The 18,608-nt window shown below is 35.3% G+C and overlaps 1 protein-coding gene across 2 annotated transcripts in view; it reads right to left on the bottom strand.

The window, feature by feature from the left end:
• WWP1 (WW domain containing E3 ubiquitin protein ligase 1) overlaps window positions 1-18,608 on the bottom strand; it is a 57,519-nt gene that overhangs the window by 11,336 nt on the left and 27,575 nt on the right. The window contains exons 4-16 of one of the 2 annotated variants that reach the window (XM_064706557.1): window positions 17,267-17,391; window positions 14,342-14,479; window positions 14,178-14,241; window positions 11,963-12,144; window positions 8,803-9,154; window positions 7,456-7,551; window positions 6,655-6,829; window positions 3,303-3,357; window positions 3,124-3,208; window positions 2,896-3,024; window positions 1,934-2,006; window positions 1,770-1,841; window positions 699-787 (exon numbers count right to left, since the gene is read on the bottom strand). In XM_064706557.1, the coding sequence (XP_064562627.1) occupies window positions 699-787; window positions 1,770-1,841; window positions 1,934-2,006; window positions 2,896-3,024; window positions 3,124-3,208; window positions 3,303-3,357; window positions 6,655-6,829; window positions 7,456-7,551; window positions 8,803-9,154; window positions 11,963-12,144; window positions 14,178-14,241; window positions 14,342-14,479; window positions 17,267-17,391 (1,635 nt within the window). Of the gene's footprint in view, window positions 1-698; window positions 788-1,769; window positions 1,842-1,933; window positions 2,007-2,895; window positions 3,025-3,123; window positions 3,209-3,302; window positions 3,358-6,654; window positions 6,830-7,455; window positions 7,552-8,802; window positions 9,155-11,962; window positions 12,145-14,177; window positions 14,245-14,341; window positions 14,480-17,266; window positions 17,392-18,608 lie in introns of both variants that reach the window. The other variant, XM_064706556.1, reaches the window with a different exon arrangement.

Here is an 18,608-nt window from a genome sequence, read left to right on the forward strand (position 1 = left end):
CACATATTAAAAAAAAAAAACAAACCCAAAGCAACGCAACAAGATAAATTCCATCACCTATGACCTTTTCCTATTCTCTGGATATACAGTAGTACTGAATTTTTTTTCCAAGTAGGAACATTTCATTGAAGTAACTGGCAGCAGTAGTCAGTGGCTCTATTCTCAGTGATCTAGAAATGAAATCTCGTCTATGGTTTTCCTGTTATCAGATTTTTCCCCTCTGAGTTCCACTTCAGATTCTAGAAAAACCCACAGTCCAGCTGTTTCACATTGCAGGGGAGCCAACATAGTCTGTCAGTTGTTCCTTCATGCCTGCACTACTCTGCTTTTGTTTATTTCCTTTCTGTTCTTTTCAGCCCCAATCTGGTGTTCACTTGCCATTTTTTCCAAATAAGCAGAACACTTTATTTTCCCAGTTCCCACTCCTAGGAAAATTAAAATGATAGAAAGTTTTTGAAATAACTCAGACAAAGCAATTAATTTCATTCCAATTTAAACACCACTCTTTGTCAAAGAATTGAAAAACTGAGAGCATAGTTTTACCAATGTGAAGTTATAACCTGTGACAATAGCCAGTGCTGCCATCTCCTTAATACATTTAGGGGGGACTAAAAGGTACCTAGGGTCAGACTGCAAGAGAAATCAAGGCTAGAGAGCTATTAAAAAACATAAAAACTATTTAAGAAAATTTCTTTTACCTTGCCAAGCCACCGTAATCCAATCCTTCTTCTCCTCTAAATATAACATATAATCTTCTCCTCAAATCATAGGGCTTTAATGCCATAATCTATTAAAAAATAAATTCATGTCATAAATTATGGATTGTTACCACATCATTCATTCAGATTTAATTTATGTTGATACAGAAATTGTATATATGTCAAATGTTACACAAATTTGAAAAGCAAGTAGACCATCTCATGGAACAAGCAATCAATGAACTACACACAATGAAATACCAACTTGGACTTAAAATCCCTTAGCAGCAGACTGCTAGCAAGTGGAAGGAATATCTGGAAAGTAATGCTTTATGGGTACCCTGTTCTTACATTCTTCCTAAGGCAGTCATTATTTAAGGAAAACAGGTGAAAAGGCACTTCATCTGATATATATGAATTTTGGTTTTAGGGAAATCACTTAAAATAAATAACTAAATCCAGACTAAGTTCAATATACTTTCATTTATAATATACTTTTTTAACTTATAGAGAATTCCTGCCTAGACGTCTTGTGGTGACAGCAGCAAGAATTTTCATCACTCATTGGCTACAGACTGTAAGAGCTCAAGGGCTGTAAGCTTCAATTACACAGATTTAATCTTTGAAGGACAAAGCAGTTTTAACTGGAGAAAAAAACATATAAGGTAAGGTATCTAAACACACACAGGAATCAGAAAAGCAAATCCAATGTGGCCGATGCCACAGTAGTTAAGCTATGGAACTCCACCACAGGAGGCTGTAGATGCACAAAGTTCACAAGAGGAGCACAGACAAGCTCATAGAAGAGAAATCCCTTGAGGATTACTAAAATACCCAGAAACCCCTTCAAGCTCAAGAATAATTTGAATTGTATACAGCTGGAAAATGAAAGATCATATGGTAAAAGTATTATATACAATACTTCTTAGAGTCTTCCCTAAGAAATCCCCACTAGCTAATACCAGAGGAAGATTACTGTGCCTGAAGGACCATTAGTCTGAAATAGCTATGGCCGTTTTCGTTGCTCTGCTTTGTCTTGATAAACAAACACAATAATTTTTGCAGGCTTACTTGCTGGAAGGAATCCTCAAACAAAGTCTGTCTGGACACATTGATTTTCACATGACTTGGCAGTGCATTGGACTGTAATCATAAGGCAATAACATTAAAAGGTAGCACACACATTTGTAAAAGCTCATATAATTTCAATAAATAAATAATTAATAAATCAGTACCTGACACAAGTAACGGAAATGAGCAAGTTTCCACCTAAAGCTACGCTCATAAGCAATCTGTGGCCCTTTATTTCTGTAAGGAAACACATTGGAGATATATTAAGCATGCAGACATCAAATCAATGCTAAACAACAGTATGAAGATTTCAAAAATACACAAAAATTGTATTTGTAAGATATGATCAAAGATATGCCAGTCTTCCTTTCCACCATTCCTTGTCCTTTTTTATTTTTTTTTCAAGTCAATTTACCAAATTTGATAGAAAGATAAAAGATCAAGAGGGCATCAAAACCCTATGAAATGCGTAAAAACTACAAGTCACATAAAAGAGAGATATCGAATTTATCATCTTCACTGAGAAAAAGACTGCTAAGTTAGGCTTTATAAATTCAGCTGCTTCTGGAACTATGAAGGACATTCTAGTGCAACATTCTACAGGCTTGTTGTTATAATCACTATTTGACAGAAGTAAACCTTACCCATACAAAAGACATTAAGAAAGCCACTATAGGTTGGGTCAATACTTTTAATCAAAATATTTAAAAGAAGATTTGCATGTAAACTTTTTCAGAAGTATTTAGAACTACTCTGTTTAGACATTACTGTTGATAGAGTGTGTATCATTATAAGGAATACTAATAATTCCATTTGCTGTTACTATTAGTTATATTAGTTCATTACTCAAGTTAACCTCATTGCCCCTCTCTATTTATAAAATTATTACAATCTTGGTATTTCAAAAGCATATAAAAACTATTGAACATCAGAGCAGTACAGCAAAATGTGTCATAAAGCCACAAACAAAAGTTTTAAATATATTAAACTTCTAATATAAAAACTTGTTCATAATTTAGTGTGCAATTCCAGCTAAAAGTGTAGATCATTTTATAGTATGAGAAAACTTCACTATTTAATTATAAAAAGGTAAAACATTCAAAGATATATTTAATTTCTCACTTACACAGAAGATTTCCCAGTACGAGGATCATTGAAGGTGGTGGTTCTCGTATTGTGATCAACAAAGTATCTGACACCTTCTCTGGTATATCTGATTTCCCAGCCCTCTGGAAGAGGGTCCTCATTTTGTAAACTGCAAAAGAAATTGCAAGCAGTGCTTTTTCCCCCATATCATGACATAAAAGAATAAGGCAAGATCTTTTGAATCTGCACAGTCATTATACACACCTACCCTTGAGTTCGAGGATCCTCCCACTGTGTTGTCTTTGTGTTATGATTTACAAAATAAACCCTATCATTTGAATCCACTCTTCTTTCTAAGGGAAAAAAAGAAAAAAATCCACTATACAACAACTGCATTCCAAATTCCTGTAATTGCCACTTCCTGAAATCCACAGCTAATTAACTTACCCCAGCCTGGTGGTAAAGGCCCAAGTGGATCATTTTCTGCTGACAACATTGAAGCCTATTTAAAAACAAGAGGACTTTCAGTTAGGCCAAATATTATTCATATTATTTTCTCAGTGTGTTCTAAGGTTATCACTAGTCCTGAAGACTATTCATTCTGCAAAAAAACCCCATCATGCCAAGTTTAATCTGGTTTTGCAAAGAAACCTAGATTATATAATAACAAGATAGGCTTTCCACACTTGTTTTCAGTGCAATGTACCCTCCCTTTCCCTTCCTACAGCAAACTTGAGTGCTCATACAAAAAGGTGCAGTTCACACAAGTTTTGAGGAAGCATGGATCAGCAGATAAGCACTAAGTTCTTGCTAACAACACGTTTTATCATAATAAACATTTCCAAGCACAGTGACTACTGCCAGCATAGGGGGTTTTACTTCCTCTATACATGATAACTTCCCTGAATGTTTGGCTATTTTCAAACACTGTCATTTTTTTTTTAAATGCAGCTGCATCCATATGCGGATGGATAAAATTATACCAACATACAGTAAGGTTAGAAGGGGGAAAAAAAGGGATTACATTATTATGTAAACACATGCTAAGCTCCTAATATACTGTAACCTTGCAGAAGTCCCCAAGTAGCTCCCAAAAATACAAAGCATGGAAAAAAACAAAAATAAAAGGCAGAAATCCCAGGATCCATGCTCTGATTTATAATTAAAAGCATCCAGCCCTAAAAATTTATGGACTCTAACTTTTAGTATGTGTGAGTGCAGAATGGAATTTTGCTGGGTGTGTTTTCCAAAGAGTGTCTTAGGAACTAATACTGCTTCATATAGCATTTGCAATACAAAAATATCAGGAGCAAATTCAGGCAAATACAGGAGCAAATTCAGGCAAAACAAATCTATGATATTTTTTCTCTGAAGGAGAAATAGATCAAGGATCAGAAGGAAATGCATTAGTTACACTCAAAATCAAGCTGTGTAGTTGCCCCAGCCACCAGCTACTACACGTGAACAGAGAATTTATTCATTATTTCAGCAGCAAATGCAGTTAGTCTTTTCTGCTTTAGGAGACCACACAATCACAATAATCCTCTAACCAAAGACTTCTCTGTGGTGACTGTAAAAGAATAGTGCATGAAAGGAAAAAGCTGTCTGCCAAGGAACTGAATGTTGGCACAGTTCAGATATTTCCGACCTTCTTAATGGGTCCGAGGATTTGTGTATGGCTGCTGGCTACACAGAGCTGTATATTTAACAGAACACAGTGAAAGACCAGGCAGATTCACTTCCAAAATGACTACAATAAATTAATCCAGGTAAAAATGAAAGAAATTCAAATAACCATATCCCATCTACTTTTCTGTCTTTACATAGTTTAGCTTTGACCACTCAAGGTAATCTAAACATTCTTTAACTGAAAGTATTAATCTACTTTTTCCCAAAAATAAAAGACAGTCTCACTCAAATTGCTACATAGGCAGAGTCCTGGTATGTCACCAGAGGATGAAAAAGTAGCTATAGTTTGACCTTAACTATTCTAGGAAAAAAGTATACAGAAGCACATTAAAGTAAAAAAAAAAATAAATAAACAAAGAAAAACTCCACTCTTTCTTCAAAAAAAATTCAATTTTCCCCCTCAATAAACTGTGAGTTCTATCTGTGCAACAGATAAAACAGTTAGAAAACAGAATTCTAAAGAGATGCAAGGAGTCAAGTTTTCTTTTCCTTTAGGTATATTCTGTCTCACTAACAAATCCTCACTTATTGATTCTAAGGTCAGATGAGACATTTTAAGGAATGGGTCTGTGGTTTCCAGTAAGGGTTATCCTTTAAGGAAGGAAGCAATATAATTTAATTTTAAAAATATATTGTTCACTGAAGGATAAATCTAGTAAAAAAAAATCTTGGCATCAGAAAAGTGAGAGTTTTTTCAGATGTATTATGCAACTGATCAAAGTAATACACAAGTACAAAAAGTTGGCCAAGCAAGAGTTTTTGGCTCTATGTGCTTCAGCTGTGATTCTTGATTTTTGCATTAGAGGTTACCAGTGTTTAAATACCTGAAGGAGGGTACAAAAAGAATGGAACCAAGCTTCTCTCACTGGTTCACAGTAGCAAGACCAGAGGCAATACACTGGAACACAGGAGGCTCCCTCAAAACATCAGGAAACGCTTTCTACTGGGAAGGTGACCAAGTGCTGGCACAGGTTTCCCAGAGGGGTTGTGGAGTCTCCATCCTTGGAGACATTTACAAGACATTAGTCCTGGATGGCTCGCTCTAGGTGGCCTTTCCTAAGGAGGGACATTGGACCAAATAACCTTAAGAGGTCCCTTCTAGCCTTGACCATTCTACTTTTCTCTGATCGCATAAAACAAATTGAATTTGATACACAGCCCTGGGAAAGTTCAGAAAATTAGTGGTGATGCATGTTTCTGCTATTGCTAGTGGCAAGATATAATGTCCAATTCAATAATGCGAGGCTGAGAATTTTTTAATGTAGTACTGCAGCATCCTCTACTTCAGAGGGGAGTATGAATAAAGCCCATCAAATTTAAACTCAGATCTGTGCATGCAAGGGTCCTATTCCAATGAAGCTGTTTTAGACTTGTACTTCAAAAGTTTCATCTTTAAAACACTCCAGCTTTTCTGCATATCACTTACAAAGTTTCTGGGATCAGATCATTTTTTTAAGAAGCCAAACACAATTCCTGAAGTGTTTAGAGTGACAGTGACACACAGGCACCATCATTCTTAACTCTGAAGAAACAACTATTCTACTTATCCAGTAACAGATGGAAAAATCTGACCTGAAAAATATTCTCTATGAAGCTACTCATATTTTCTTCAGGCAGAAGTTAGCAACCATGTGAGAGAAATGGAAAACCATGTAGGAAATTCCAGAGTTGAACCAGATGTATAACCTTCAAAGTAAAAGAACTGCCACTTGTATTAGTGAAGGAATTCTAATCACCTAAACAGTTTTTAAGGCTATTTAATGCTCAAAACGACCAATAACAGCATTTACATTCCTTTTCAGTTTAAGGGACAGTTTTAGTTGTACCTCTTACTATTGGCATTAATAATGTTACATAAAATGCAGCACACAAAGCTGATGTCAGGAAACAAACTCAGAAGGGAGTACGTTCTGCCCGAAAGTACTTTCTGATTTTCATCCAATAAAAGGATGATTTCTAACTTTTTTCAAAATAATCAGAATCTAAATTACCGATGCTAAATGTCATTTAACCCATATGGTTGAATAGTTACAAAATCACTTTCTTTAAAGTTAAATAACAAAAAGTATACCAATACTTCTGTACTAATTTGAAATGCTGTATACTTTACCGAATAGAGGTATCGTTGGTTGAATTGTTGCATAGCTCCCTGCAGTTGATTCCGTTGCGATTGCCATTGCTCAAAGTTCCTCACTGACTCCATTGTTGGTCGCTGCCACGTTGTCGTTCTGGTGTTGTGGTCCACATAGTAAACTCTCCCACGATCATCAACTCTCCTTTCCCAGCTTTCAAGAAAAACAAATGTTAACAGTTAATTCTTTCAGTAGTGTTAGCAACCAATTTTCTCTTTGCCAAATGCCAAATTCCTAAGTGGTACTTAAATTAACTACTGGAGTCACAGGCATGATTTCATGTTCTAAAGGGCACCAAAGTACCTCAACTTAATTGGCAGATGAACAACCACAATGAGCATACACAGACTACAAGCAATTGCCTGCTCAGCTCTCTGCCACCTCATTCTTAACTTTGTAAACACCTCTGACTGCAAGTAATGTTGGCAGACTTCACAAAGAACACTTTGCTGGGAAATCTGAGGTTTGGAACCAGTGCAGTACACTTAGTGGTGCCCACCTAAATGAAGGTGATCAAATACTCATTATTTCATGCTTAAGTTTTAAAGGAAGAACAAAATACTTTAGTAGCTGTATTTGAGCAAGTGATCAAATCTAGTGACATATCCAATATCAACATTCCTGTAACAGCTGCAATTTTATACAATTAAATGAAAGCTAGAATCTCTTAATATATGATACAGAATTCAGTTTTGATGAGCTGCTGTTTGTTTCCAGCAACAAACACACAAACAAAAATATAGTAAGTTTATCATATTTAATTCAAAAGTATACATTACCCAGGAGGTAAGGGCTGTGGTCTTTCCCATGTTGTAGTTCGTGTGTTGTGATCAACATAATAGGTTCTACCATGAGGATCCTTTCTTTGCTCCCACCTTCAAGACAAAGAGACTTGCACATAAGTGAAGATGCAAATACATCCTTGGGACTTCCCACTAAGACAATAAATTACCTTGGGACTGAGTAAAAATACCATGGTCCAAAACCCATTCTCGAACACGAAAGAAAATTCATAACAGAATACAGATCAGTTATTTCCTATTTAACTGATATCACCGTAAAGACTTTAAAGGATTTAGCACATAATGAGCATACATCAATATTCACAAGCATTTTTCTATTATATTTAAGTTTGGAACAAAGTCAATTAATTATCTGCTCAATGCTTGGATGCTAAAAAAGCCTCATTCCAAAAGTGCTTAGAGAGACGCATTCTTTGCATTTCCAAGTTCATGTCTCTCAAAAATGAAAGTGTTTACATTTTGAAGCTGTGTTCCCAATATCCAACAAACAGCATCTTTCAGAGCGAACCTGAAGTGTGTGCTATCAGCTCTTTTACCTGTGTTTCTATTTCCTATCCTGGTAAATTCTGCATCTGATCCCAAGGGATTACTTGGTTTTGTGAAACAATCTTACGCTGAAGATGGAGCTAGGCCAGCAGCTGAAGTTTCATAATGCTGAGAACTACCACAATGCAATAAAAGTGTGTATAAATGGCATGGAAACCAGGAGAAACATTAGATGGAAAGGTGAAGTGCTTGTCCACAGTTGATATATATTTATTTTTCTTACATAAACACTTAATTAGTTCCTGAAAATGTAAGCAGAACACCTGGCCTGCAACTACTAAAGACTACTAAAGCAATTTCTAACAATCTAGTAAAATTAAAATATTCCAGCTCTTCTTAGCACATACCTACATACACATCAAATATTATTTATAACATTTTTGAACTCATTCTTACACAGCAAGCACCTACAAACATTTATAGACTAGTCATTTTCACTTCTTTGTGCTTTGGTCCCTACTACTAAGAAGCTAAGGAATAATTAATTATGGCCCAAATAAGTTTGAAAATATCAAATGAAAAGCCTTCACATCTGTTACACCCAAGAGTTTGTCTGTTAAGTTCACAATACCATCTCAGCAAATCAGTTATCAGTTATTACTTTCTGGGACAAGACTAGCCAGTTATAGCAGCAGTACAAATCCCATTTTAGATCAAATAACCCCATCTCAGTCAGCTGACCTGTATTTGAAAACCCCTTTATAGAATTAAGTTTCTTCTTCTTTATATGCACATTTAGATGACACAAAATGATAGCATTAAAGCAAAACAACATACCCAGGTGGCAAAGGTTCTGTACTGGCACTACCAGGCTGCTGTCTCACAGGTTCTGCAGACGCACTTGGCGTGGAGGAGGATTCCCTCGGCTTTGCCGCATCTGCTGCTGCGCTGCTCCGAGCACTAGGCTGAGCACACTCTGGGGCAGCTGCAGCTTCTACTCCAGCAGACACAACAGGTAATGCAGAAGTGTGGCTGTCAGAACAACTAGTTGCTTCTGTTGCTGACTGAGGTTCTGCTGTATCATTAGTGCAATCTGCTGAAGACACAGGAGCTTCATCTGAACCCGTCGGAGCCTCAGAGATAGAAGAACTGCCAGCTTCAGGTGCAGAGGCAGATGACTCGCCATTAACTGAGGAATGGGAAATAACATTTGTGTATCAGAATCTGATGAGATTTACTTTTCAAACAACCAACTTCCAGAGTAAATTTTTACATTTTGGAAGCCATTCTCTGTACTTCCATTTACATAGGGATATATATATATATATATATATATATATATATATGAAGTTATTTATTAGTTTCTCCATGTCTTGGTCAACTCAATGTTGCACCTCAGTCTAGATTAGCAAGAGGCACCCATCTGCTTTCCACAAAATGGTACAGCCTTTTTTAAAATTCTGATTTTACAGTGAAGTTCAAAAAAGAATCCTAATCAGTATGACATGAAAACAAGTATTATGAGATTACTCTATGAGATTTGGAAAACTAAGAGGCATTTCCTACAGATAATTTCTTTTTTTTTTTTTCAGAGCTGACGTACCAAACCCTACAATTAACCCTACACCTGTGCAACTTGGAAAAAAAAAATCCCCCTCCAAAAGAGGGATTAAAATATAAAAACTATTTTTGGCTAACACAACTTACATAGTTCAATGACTGAAGAAAATTACTTTAGAATTACAAAGTAAATCAATTCTATCTTTTATAGAAGAATAAATATGCCATCAAACTGAATCAAGCACAATCTCATAAAAGGTTTAAAGCAGGCATGGATTAACAGAAAAAGGATGCTAAGAAAGCTTTATTAGTCCCAAGCCCACTTGGCAAACAATACACCAATCATCTGCAGAGCTTAACTGAACAGTCTCTCAGCACATCCCGATCTTGTCTAACTCAGACAAGTGACATCAGGTACAGCAGTCTGCAGGATATCCATTAAAAGTCAAGGCCGCATAAAAAGCAGCGTCACATCATTCAGCACTTTCATTTTCTGAACCACTAATCAGCATCAAACAGTGACAATTCTTAGTAGCTTGTCCCTGTTTTAGAGTTGCAACAACTTTCTAAGGACTAAGGATATGCAACACATGCTTCAAGCAATTTTTTTACCTTACAGTATATTATCACCTTACCCTGCTAAGGGCTGAAACTAATTTAAGTCTATACCCTTAACCTTACTGATACACATTTGCAAAATTTAATCCTACATTAGTGCCTATAAAATGTTGTTCTATTATTTTAAAGATTATTATTTCACTTGTTTAATTCTGTCATCAGAATCTAAATTAGCAAGTCAGTTTCCTTAAAGAATTATCAATACACCATATGAATTTTCTTGATATGCGTAAGCATAAGCATGAGCATGATTTTACAGGCAACAGATTTTTAAGTTCTATAAAGGCACTACTTTTTGAACAAAACTTTTCCAGTGTAACACACACTGCTTCCAGAGGGCACAAAAGAAATTAACTACATAATACATATCAAGATTTTATATTGTTTCAGCATGACATGAAAACTATGAGCAATTTGACCACGTTTCGTCAAATTTCTGCTTATACTAGCAACATCTTAATTTACACAAGAAAAAAGCCAACTGAAATTTCAATTTCCATTTAAAAAATTCAACTCATCCACATTAAAGAATGAAGAGGATCACATAACAAAGTTAGAAGCAAAATAATGAACAAATCATCTGCTCTATTAGTAAGTTCATGTCCAAAAGAGATGTATAAAACATTACATCAGATGATTACTTCACCAATTATGCCTAATACAGCAATTTTGGCAACATCACATAAAATTACAATCCTGCTAAGCACAACAGTGCGGAATAAAGTGTCATCAAAAAATGCCAGAGATATTGCCTTGCCTTAAAAACATCTTCATCCACTGGTAGAGTAGTTGATTACTCCTATATCAATGCCTCAGTGCAAGGTCAGTGATGATTTCATCAATATTACCACTTGAACAAATCAATTATTTTTCAATTACCCTATTCTAATACAGATTTCAAATGGCTCTCTCTGCTGTTGAAGAAAAAGGGAGCAATGTCTTAATAATATATATGCCCTCTAGCCTTGAGCTGAAAAGAGAGGGGAATCAAATAAAGTTCTCCAAATAGAGAAAAGCTTCAGAGAAGACCTAATTTAATTATAACTTTTTAAAGTCCATAATTCTTTCTGTTATCTTCCAGATATACCAGTCTATTACAGAGAGTTTGACAATCTCTGTTCTGCCATTTAGTAACAACTTGCCTATTTCTATTTACGGTTTTCTTTTCTCTCTGCTATCACTGTAATCTCTCCCAAAGAGCTGAGAAAAGACAAAGGGCTTACAAAGCACAGCCAGTATTAGACACCAGAGGAACAAAAATCAAAAAACTAGTTTCACTGAAGCAAAAGTGAACTGTAGTCAGAACCAATGTTTTGGTGTTTAAGAGATAAACAAAATTCAGTATTTGCCACTAGCTGTTTTTAAATGGAATTTATGAAAAAAAAATTGAAGGCACAGAAAGTCTGCAACACATCTCAACTCAGAGCACAGTAGTTTCCTGCCTAAATCAGATTTATGTAATGTCAGGAAAAATTTAACCATAGTTACTCAAATTCATTGTGAAAGAAACCTGATTTTTCCTCCAGACAAACAGTAATATGGTTTCAGAGAAACCAGGACAGAAAAATGAAAGATTTTGGACACTTTGATCTTCCTTCATCAGAGAAAAGAACGTATGATAAAGTGTGAAACTCCATATATTTAAGAATGGGTCTACTGCAAAAAAATTTACAGAAGTGGACACACAAAATTATAAATTCAAGCCACATCCTATCAGTATTTTTGAATTCCAACAAAAAGTTTCTACAAAAAGTAGCTCAGCTTGAGATACAACTAGACAAAAAACCTCATGGAACACGTTCTCATAACTCTCTCTTACCAGTGCTGTCGACAGGCTGAGCTTCAAGTGGTTTTGGTACTGGTGTATTTTTGGGTCTGGCTGCAACATGATTAGGAGATGGTGTGCTGTCTCCATTAACAGCTTCCACACTGAACGTATTCTGGATTGCAGTGCTGGAAGGTACTTGATTGTCTATCCCATTAGAAATGTCACAAGCAGATCTTGGTAAAAATAAAAGATAATTTCAGGTTACTATAAGCAACATGTTAAATGGTTACACAACTAAACTAAATGCTACACTAAACCATGCTATAGAAACAAATAAAGAAATGGTGGTAAATTCCCAACTGTTTATACTGTATTGTTTGCAGCCCAGATAATTATTTTGGTTTCACACTTGACTATCAAGAAAAAAGCAAGAATCGATTTTGAGGATTTCAGATACTTGTAACAGGTAAGAGTTTCCATTTTTACTTTCTCTTTTACTTTTAATGACATATCAGAATTTAATTGAACAGACTGATGCACCTGCTGCATCTTCCAAAACGGCCTTAGGGACCCTTCCAAAGTGCAGCTATGAGCAGGAAAGCCTTTTCTCTCATTAAGAAAGAGGAAGAACTGGTTTTGTTAGCAATATCACTAAAAATACTCATAACATAAGAAAGCAACAAAATTCTCCCTCAGTAAAAGGAAAATAAGATGAGCTTCTGTTGACATTGGCAGGATGGGACATTGTGAGAACAACTACACATAGGCAGCTCTGTGTTTGCAAGGCCACGTGGAGAAATGTATTTTAAGGGCTTGTGAATGGCAAGTTTTGTTCAGTTACAGTGGTACATTGGTTTTTCACTTAAATCTCTTTCAGAATGCTTAAAGCCATCCACTAGAGACACATATTTTGAAAATTACACTCAATGCCAACTACTTATCACCTCAAGGAGTAGAGGTTAAATAGTGAAATTATTTACTATTTTATCTCACAAAAAAATTCAGAACAGTTAGAAGCCCAGCTTTGTGGAGTAAGAAGGGAAGAAGCAGCATTTCCATGCTACCTTACCTAACTCCAAAGGATCAGTATAAACGGACTGATCAGCTCTGGACTACAAACTCAATTTACCTCCAAAAGACATGGAGAGAAGCTACCTTAAATCTTTTCTTCATCTCTTAATTTTAAAACTGTAAATCAACACAGCTGGATAGTTGTGTAGAAAACTGCAGTAAGTTAAAATAGCAACACCAAAAGCAGGATCCCAGTGAGAGAGATTATCTCCAGCAACAATAGCTGAATGAAAACAAATGATTGTTACTACTGCTTCAAAATGGTATGCAGATGGGTTTCAAATCACTTTTAGCAGTCCCAATTTTTTCTAAGGAAAAAGAAAAAAGCAGAAGCACTGTTTTATTCTTACTCAATCATCTTGAGCATCCATTGGGGAAGAGAGACAAATATCCACAAATTCAAAAAAAGAATCAAGTCAAGCATAGAAGGACAAATGTGTCCCTGTCACTCAAATGCATAGCAACAGGATGTTTTTTCACTCCAGTTGGTGTCAATAACTTAAACAGAAATGGGTTCACACAAGGTAACTGAGCAGACCAGTAACATTAAATTGATCTGAATTGACCTATTTGTCTTACTAGAGATGAGGGGACAAAAAAAATCTATTCCTACTTCTCTCCAGCCAGCCCTTGAGCTGGTTAGAATGGTAGAGAAACCAAGAATTAAGCTCTTAATTAGTCTGAATATCTTTTTCTTGCCACTTCAGGAGGAAACAGGCCTTGGCCTCAGTGTTACAAATACTGCTTGTGAAACTCAATACAAGTCTCTTAAGTTCCTGATTATGACCTTAAAAAGGCTGAGGAGGAAGTAATTCAGGCTTTTTTTTTCCTCTTCCTTCCGTTCAGGTGCTACATTGCAAAAAGCTGCTAGACATTAGTAGAAATGGTTCTTAAGCAGCAAAAGAAAACAAATTGAGTAAGTACATAAAAATACACTGAGCCACTGCTCCCCTAATTTCTGCAGCAGCATTTTTATAGATTTCCAAATGAACTAAACTATGTAACTGTCAAACAAATAAGGTTTCTAAAACCTGTGGCAACATAATTTAGACCTCAAAAGCTAAAATCTCTCCTCTTCAAAACCATTAAAAAAAACCAACAAAAAACCCACCAGAACACAAACAACCCAAACATTTCAACTGATAAATTTGCTGATACACTTCATATCACATAACACACAAAAATAAATTCCAACCTGGATGAACTTCTTGCTGAAGCATCTCTGTTTTCATGTACAGCCTCGCCATTTTGCTGAACTTCTACTGAACAGTAAGAAACAAATTCAACAGAAATATTCTATTATATCAGTTTGAAATCTTAATCTAAATATTATCATCTGACTTAATTATTTTAACTTACTGGTTGCTGATGAACTGAGATTTGTAAGAGATTCTTGTTCAACAACCAAACCATCTAGCACAACAGTCAGTTCACCTGTTTGCACCATGCCACTCTTGTTTTCCAAAGAGAGTTTCAATTGTTCTTTCACCTTCTCCACTAAAAATGGAGTTGGGGTGGGTAGGGGACAAGAAGGAAAGAAGGGATAGAAGAAAAATTAAATTCTAAATAATATTAAAAGAGATCTTCAACACACAAACGTGATACATGCATTTAGATCTATAAAACTGAACATCAGAGATCTTCAAATCAAAGCAGAAATCATTATGGAGGTGTATATATTTACAGCTGCTGTGTGTACATGCACACTTTATTTTTAAAAAGAACTGTCTGTTTACATTGTATATTCTATAGGTACGCTAAAGAATCCATGTGGATTCAGTACTTTGTTGTTAATGATTTCCCAGGTCTGCCGTTTCCATTAAGCCCTTTGGAAATTATGCACTACTTACATAACATGTGATGGCTTAAAGTCAAACAACTTCTGAACCACACAAAGAAATATTAAAAAGTCACTGGGAACCCTTCATTTTACAACCAGAGCCTATATTCATTTCTCTTAGCACCTTCCAAAACTAATTCTAAAAGATCACTGAAAAAACCATCTCTTTGAGGAAGATGAAAATGCAAAGACTGCACAGTGTCCTCCCTCAATTTTAAAACTATTTTTAATGAATCCTTATTAGCATTTTCATAGATTGCAACTCCAAGGATTAAACAGTAAGAGAGGACGCCTCAGGTAACCAAAAGTTAAATCAGATATTATTTTCACTGAAAGAAAATTTGAGATAACTGATGGTGCAGTAAAATTATTCAATCTGACTGACAAGCAACACACACATTTGTAGAGAGACATATATAATCCAGAGGTAAAACATGCTGAGGATGCTACATAATTCTTTCTAAATCAACTGCTACAAGTACAACAGTTAAAGCTACATGTCATAAATCCAAACACAGTCAGCTAGCAGCTCACATTAATCAGGTTAAAATGGTTAAGACCTTTCAGTATTTGTGCTCTCAGATTAAAAGATTAGTTTTTAAAGACATGCCAGCATATTTCCCTCCATATCATAGCATTCCAAGTTAAATTTAAACTAGGCACTTCTATGCATTAAACTAGAATTTCCATTTTTTTTTCATTCTTAGCATGCATCATAAGTGAACAATAAACATGAAAACAGGGGAGGCTGCCATAACCTCCTGCCAGATAGGCCTACTGAAAGAGCAGGTTTGACAGTGTAGTTGGGCAGCAGTTACCAGCAGACACACACTGCTGTGCCACAATGGATTTTAAGGGACTTCACCCCTCTGCAGCAAGCACAAAGCTCCTGAATCTACAGGATTACTGATTTAGCAATACACATTTTGGAAAAAAGTACTATCTCAAAGAAGAGAAGAAACTAACCTATCACTGAATTGTTTAATTAACACATTTTTTAAGTTTTGCAAAGGGTGGTTGGTTTAACTTCTGCTGTTTAATAGGTTATCTTCCTAAACCAGATCAGCTGTTGGCTGTAGCTTAATTGAGCTGGCAAGAAAACTGTGAGGTGTGTGGGCAGCAATTTAATAGTTGTGGTGTTTAGCAGAAAAAGGAACCAAATTAATTCTAATGTTTCTGCATATAGAGGACTTCCCGTTCCATTTTCATCAGCAAAGAACCTTTCAAGTGCTGCATTTTAGAATAGGTATCAATAACTAAATGAATTAAGGATATCAGTCAGATTATTCTACCAGTGAATGCTTAGATAACCCAGTAAGCATCTAACTACTGACTTGCTCAAATAAGAAACATTGCACTTAAATTACTTTTCTTGCAATGTACAGCAAACTCAGTAAACCATTCCCTGAAAGAATTTGTCAAGCTGTTAGATCCTACCTCCTCAGGATCTACAGTAATAAAATGTTAAATATTTTGTTAGAAATTTGTTAGAAATTTGTAGAAAGTATTTAGAAATATTTTTTGTGGCTAACATTATTATAGCCCAATTTATTCTGATACAGTTTTCTTAAGTAAAAGAAAATTTTCAGCCTATGAAATTTACTGCTGAATTGTTATAATACAGTTGAAGAAGACCCACTCAATATTAGATTCTATTTCAATTTTCTGTAAGAATCAGAAAAATTTAGCTTTTTTTTTTTTTTTTTTTTTTCTCCTTTATCCCCACTGTTCAAAACATTCACCTCAGGTTTATATATAGGTAACTTGTGAGAAAGGTTAAGATTGGTTTAGCTTTTAGCTGGAATTCTACTGCCACTCTGGAGTGGAATTTAAAGTGTGGATTCACCATCTTGTTGTACTAAAGAAAAAAAATTTTGAATAGCAAATCAGATATATTCTATTAAAAATATTTAGAAAATAATAGAAGTTACACGGAACAATCAATTTCTAATGTACTACAAGGAAGATCACAATTGTTTCATTAATCAATGCTTTTTATTGCTCTCTGGGCAGCTACATTATGAGGGACAAATATCCAGTGTTTCTATTAGTGACTCCAGAGAAGAAAAACTTGAAAAATTACACAGCCTTTCTGAAAGTTTTTTTTTGGTTACCAAAATTTATTTTTTTCTGGTTACCAAATCTAAAACAGATCTTCTATCAAACTGGTTACTAGCTTGCTACAAAACATTGAATTTCTGCTTTTACTTTCTTCTTTTACTTTCAGCAACTAATACTCTACTGTTTGTTTCAATAGTATTATACCCCAGTGTTACATTTAAAATGCTCTCAATAGCACAGACATCTCTAGAAGAGACAAGTAAAGATATCAACTGAGAGTCAGTTGTAATTACATGTATAATTAGTAGTCTGGTTGCAGGTTTGATATATAGATTAGTAGTAATAATTTTACTTTATTCAAAATATCCTTCATGATAACTTACATTTTCTATTGTGTACTTCCAAAGCTTGTCTCAAGTCTACAGTGGCTCTTCCTAATAAAGCATCTGCTTTTAAAGTGTGATGGCTCCACACTCTAAATTCCAGCGTAGTCTGTGGAGTCACATGCCTGCATAAAAAATAAATTTTAAAAAGATATATACAGATTTTTAAGAATTAATTCTTGTTATTAGGAGTATTTGAACTTTATCCACTTCCTCATTGTATTTTTTGATACTAATGAAGTGCAGTTTTGTATTGCAAGGGGAAATTTTTAACTAAGAACTGCAAACACTATCATATCTACACTTAGGATGAAACTTAAAAGTACATTACTATGATAGCCTAAGGAATTTGAGAAGCATCAGAATAACCTACACTCAGCTCAAATCTCAGCTATATAAAACAAATCTTGATTTATGAAAGGCTTATTTCCCCTCTTCCTCCAGAGTTCCAGCTAAAAACTTGCATTATAAAATGTGGAGAAAAAGGTGGGAAGTATATTTGTCTGTCACTGAAAAGAATAATACTAAGTATTTTTCTAAAAGGAAAAAACCAACCAAGCATCTACTTTTAAGCAAGAGCCCACTCAACAGGTATCAGCCTGCCATGGAAGTGTTGATAAACATTTTTTGTGAATCCACAAATATATATAAAACCATAAGGCATACTCACAGAAATCAGAGAGGAAAATTCAAATGATGAAGCTAAAGTAAAAAGTGGAGGGAAGCAGAAGGTAAAGGACCCAATTGCAGTAATCTATGACAAGCTTTGGCATTGATCTCTCCCCTGCTCAAGCTATGCTAGGTCCTGGGGAGTAAGTTTTGTAATACAGGGTCTAGTACTGCAAAGGTGATCCTGGCTGTGCAAAATAGGAGTAGAAGCACTTCATTGCAAAAAGTCAAAGGCCACAAATCCATAAGTATTGACCTAACATATACAAAAAGTTGTATCAGCAATGATGAGAATAATAATAAAAACAAGCCCCACTCTCCCAACAACAGAACGAATTCTACAGTCATTTGAACATGTTGGACAAGCTGGATATTTTTTGCTGAAACACAAGCAAATATATTTTTGCATTTTGAATAGGCTGCCTTCTAAGGGAGGTCTTAGCAAAAGAGCAGCTCAACAAAGTAAAGGAAAAAATCTCCAACACCTACACACAAAAACATATAGCTCACTCATACAAGTGAGGGGAATTTGGTAAGCCAGAGAGGTCACTTCACCTCAAATTACATTCCAATAGCCAGAGGAAGAGGGGGCCAGAATACCTTAAAAATACATATAAGAGTAAGACCCTGAGTAAGCAATACTCATGAAATGAGTCTGCCATTACTATGCATT

This window comes from Zonotrichia leucophrys, chromosome 2 (genome assembly GCF_028769735.1).
Source record: "Zonotrichia leucophrys gambelii isolate GWCS_2022_RI chromosome 2, RI_Zleu_2.0, whole genome shotgun sequence".
Taxonomy (NCBI): domain Eukaryota; kingdom Metazoa; phylum Chordata; class Aves; order Passeriformes; family Passerellidae; genus Zonotrichia; species Zonotrichia leucophrys.